Here is a 4,211-nt window from a genome sequence, read left to right on the forward strand (position 1 = left end):
ACGACGCTAGTTGTCCGGTCGTGTAGACACTAAAGCAGACGTCGGCGTGTCCGACGCAGATACGACGTCGTGTTTTGGTCAGATACGACGCTAGTCGTCCGGTCGCGTGGCTGACGTCGGGTGTCCGACGCACACACGACGTCGTATTTTCGTCATGCTGCCGTGTTATTGTCATGTTTGACCAAAATACGACGTGTCGTAGTCGTGTTTTGGTCGAATACGACAATTTTCGGACCGTTTTGGTCGGATTTTCGTCATATCGGACGTATATCTGACGCGTCGGGTAACACGACGCGTCGTGTCTGTCCCATCAGGGCTTGCTGTAGTGTCGACCACTCTTTCAGGAGAATGTTTGAAATCTCCCTGCACAACAATCGAGCGAACCTTTCCGTTTTCGTCAACCTCTCCAGGTCCATCTAGACTGGCATCACTGCTGTTTGACCTGTTACGAGAAACCTTCGTTACATCTTTCGTGCTTTCTATTACAGTTCCGTTGAGATTATCATCTACCTCTGATGGACCATCGGTCTTAATTTTTTGGTGCATTTTTTCTACGCTTGTGTCAGGCACGTCAAGTATGCTGTCACTTCCGTTTCCAGTTTCGGATTGCAGGATAATTGAGGAGTTTGAAGTACTTTCTACAGTGCTGATGTGTTCTGTAGTCTCAGACAAGGCATCAGTTTTTAAAATCTCAGATTGAAGGGAAACGTTTGCCGCCTCACCAATTGAAGTTAGGGTTTCTCCAGCTAGTACAGTTATTTTTCTATCATAAACCGTGCCTTCCTTGAGTAGTTCGTCGCCATTCTCATCTACATCGGCGTGTCGGTCGTTAGATGTTTCGCTGACTTTGTGAAAAGTTTCTTTCCCATCCTCATCTACATCACTCTGTTGAACATTTGATATTTCTCTGGCATCGCCGTGAGATCGCTGCAGTGGAAAAGATTCTTCTGCTTCTGACAAAGCATTTGTGATCTGCTCCAAAGACTTCTTTGCATCCTGAAGATCAATCAAACCGAATTCCCTTTGCGTAGTTGCATCTTCGAGCTTGGTGGTTTCCGTAGTACTAGATTCAAGTTGCAAGCCTTTTTCTGAAGCATTGTGATCTGTTTTGGAGTGCTTTGCTATGGACACATTTGTAACCCCATCGACGCTTGTAACATCTTCAAGAGTTTTCTCTGCACTTTGAAGAGCAGCACCAATTTTCTCTATAGATTTTCTTGCATGTGTGGCGTCAACTATACCAAATTCTTTAGTTTCGTCCGTTGCTGCCTGGTTATTAAGAGGTGAATCTTTCAAAATGTTCGTAGTTGTAACAATAGAGTCACGGTCTACGCCTTCAGAGGACTCCAATGTTTCTGCAGTTGTTTGTGATAAAGCCTGACTTGTGGCTTCCTTCGCCACTTCTAGGTCAGATTTGACATGATTGCCTTCACCTGATGCCATACCTTCTTTCTCTAAATCGGCTGCTGAACCTGGTGGCGGCGAGTGAATTATCATGCGCTCAATGACACGGGTCTCCCCGTCGGCCAGCGTCTCGATTGTCGTTTCCATGGTCCAGGACTTGGAGACTGTAGTCTCGTGTTTTAAACTTTGCTCAGTTGTCGTAATAGTAATTTCCTCTTCTACAATACCTCCATTTTCGTCAACTTGCACGTTGCTCTTGCGTTCCAAACTTGTTTTTTCACGAGCCTCGTGTTTTTCTTCTTTCGTTTCCTCAGCCTTTTCCTCGACCGTCTTGTGTGAGCCATCCTCGCATGTCTCCTGCAAAATGTCATGCTTGGAGCTCTTTCTGACACTCCCCTCGGACTGAATGCAGACTTCTTCTGCTTTTAGCTCAGAAAAATTTTCACCAACTTCCTGGCTTAAAGCTTTGTATGAGCTTTGGTGGGCAAAGTCTTCCATCGGAGAAGCTGACAGATTCACAGTTTCATTTCGATTTGATAATTCCTGAGTGGCGATTCTTAGGTTATTCACGTCGTGTTGGTCTCCAGAACCATGTAAGGATTTTAGTTCGATTGAGTCAGCCGCAATATGACCTGATGCTTTTTCGGTTTGCTCTACTGGCAATGTCACGGATAAAGCATCTTTCTCTATTGTTGTTTCGGTAGAGTTATTTGTTTTATCTAAATTAAACCTGTCTGCCTTTTCACTTATATCTGAAGAGCTATCAACAGACTTTGTCTGACGCCTCAGGCGCCGTGTTCCTCTTTTTCCCTTTGAGTTATTGGTTTGAAGTTCGGTGAGAGGCTCCTGCGTCTCCTGCTTTCCCTTCTCTATAGCATGCTCTGTCTTTGAACCTAAATCAGACACTTTCATTGAGATTTCTTTAGTTTTCAGCACTGTATCGTGCGCTATCTCCTGAACAATCGAGGAGACCTGGCTTGTCATTTCACCATACTTTTCGATAGCGTGGTCACTTTCAACTTTCTTGTTCTCAATGGAAATAATATGGGCCCGACTACCAACAACGGAAGCAGTTTTCCCTTCCTTTTCCTTCGATGTCTTTGAGTTCCTTTTCTTTGTACTCTTCCCTGTTTGTGATTTGACAACTCCAGCGCCATGTTCGTGTTGCGATGCATCCTCGCTGCTTTGTGACGTTACTTCAGTCTTGCCTGAATCATTCCCTAGCGCCATCTGGGATGATTCCGACTGAGATACGACGGTGGACAGAGTCGTCGAGGATTGAGTGGTTGTGATATGCTCAACTCTGGTAGTCTCCTCCCATGGCGGCGCTGAGGGATGAGAGGCAGAAGCTGCGGTGAGGACGGCGACAGTCCCAGTGGTTGCCGCCAGCGAGGCCGCATTGCCGCTGTACTTAACCGAACTGGTCTTCGCTACTCGACTCGTGCCCTTAGATGTATGTGACTCGCGGATGCTCGTGGTTTCCCCTGAAAACAGAACAACAAAAAATGTTCATTAATGTATCCGGACTTTGCTGTGTAAGTTTAAGCGACCCCTAGGACTGTTTGTCTATTTTAGATTGGACCCAGTAAAGGTGCTAAACGCATTCAGTGTGTCCGCGTCCGCGCCGTGTTCGCACCGCAGTCAGTCTGCCCAGGCAGATGTCCGCTGTCCGCTACTCTGAACTTTTCGTCGCGGACAGGGGTGGACACAAAGCGCGCTCAGTGTACGGACACCTTAAGACACCTAACCTAACGGTCGATAATGAAAATATCAGAGTGGGGGCCAGAGGCCACCCTGGCCGTCTTTCTCTCCTATCGTCGATCCATCAGGTGGGCAATGGGTCGTTCCGCCTGGTCGAAGCCCCTCCCATACAAACGTCACGCAAGCCTTTCATTCCTTAGTCATGAGCTGTTCTTTACTTTTTTATGCCAAACACTTCCAAGCTTTACAGGGATACTTCGAACGGCTGTGAATGGCAATATCCCGGGGTTGGGCTTACAGCAATATCTGGGGGACCACAAGTTTTAGGGAAGGGGTACCGGAAGTTCACCCCCCCCCCCAAAAAAAAACAACTTTTCCTTCACAAACCAGGTGACTTATTCACGGCCCGCACTTTCGTAACTATACAGCACCGCTGCACGTGAGTGGGCTGGTTTGCATCGCTGGTCACGGCTCCTTATGGTTCCGTGCGAGTAAGCAACCCGCCCGCACGCGTGCATACGGCATAACTTCGTGAGTATCCTTGCACATTAACAGACGTAGGCATACACTCTAACCTTAACACTTCTCCGAACACACAAGGACGAGTGAACTTGAATAGCAAAGCACACACATGAAAGTGTGTTAGTGCCAAGTTACACCCTATCTTGAGTTTTACACTGTAATACACTATTACTATGGTAAAATGCCTGAAGGTTCGTACCGAGTTAACTAAGTGTACAACCCGCTTAACAATTGAAAGTGTGCAACTGCAAGTTGAATACTAACAAGTGTTCAACTCGGTACGTGTGCAATTGTAAGTGTTTAAGTCCCCTGCTTAACACTTCATTAGATTGAACGCTCACTGTGTAGGACGTGCTCAACAAAGGAGTTGCACACTTACAAGTGCACAGCTACGGGGTTGAACGTTTGCAAGCATTTAACTTACAGTTGCACAATTGTTAAGCATAGTTAAGCATAACTCGGCATCGCCACGCAATTCATTCCTCGTTCACCCCCCCTCTCCCTATTTAGGTAAACTAATACGTCTCACGAAGACTGGCAGGGTCTAAACTCTATAGAGTTATAAAGGAAAATAAGATTTGTCC

The 4,211-nt window shown here is 46.5% G+C and overlaps 1 protein-coding gene across 1 annotated transcript in view; it reads right to left on the reverse strand.

Annotated features, from left to right (window-relative positions):
• Positions 1 to 109: 109 nt before the first annotated feature.
• The window catches only part of LOC127748931 (uncharacterized), a 21,230-nt gene continuing 17,128 nt past the window's right edge, over positions 110 to 4,211 (reverse strand). The window contains exon 3 of the mRNA XM_052264667.1: positions 110 to 2,888. Coding sequence (XP_052120627.1) covers positions 172 to 2,888 — 2,717 coding nt within the window. The 3' untranslated portion in view covers positions 110 to 171. The remainder of the gene's footprint in view (positions 2,889 to 4,211) is intronic.

Source organism: Frankliniella occidentalis, unplaced genomic scaffold (genome assembly GCF_000697945.3).
Source record: "Frankliniella occidentalis isolate FOCC.00 unplaced genomic scaffold, Focc_3.1 Scaffold20, whole genome shotgun sequence".
In the NCBI taxonomy this organism is placed as follows: Eukaryota; Metazoa; Arthropoda; class Insecta; order Thysanoptera; family Thripidae; genus Frankliniella; species Frankliniella occidentalis.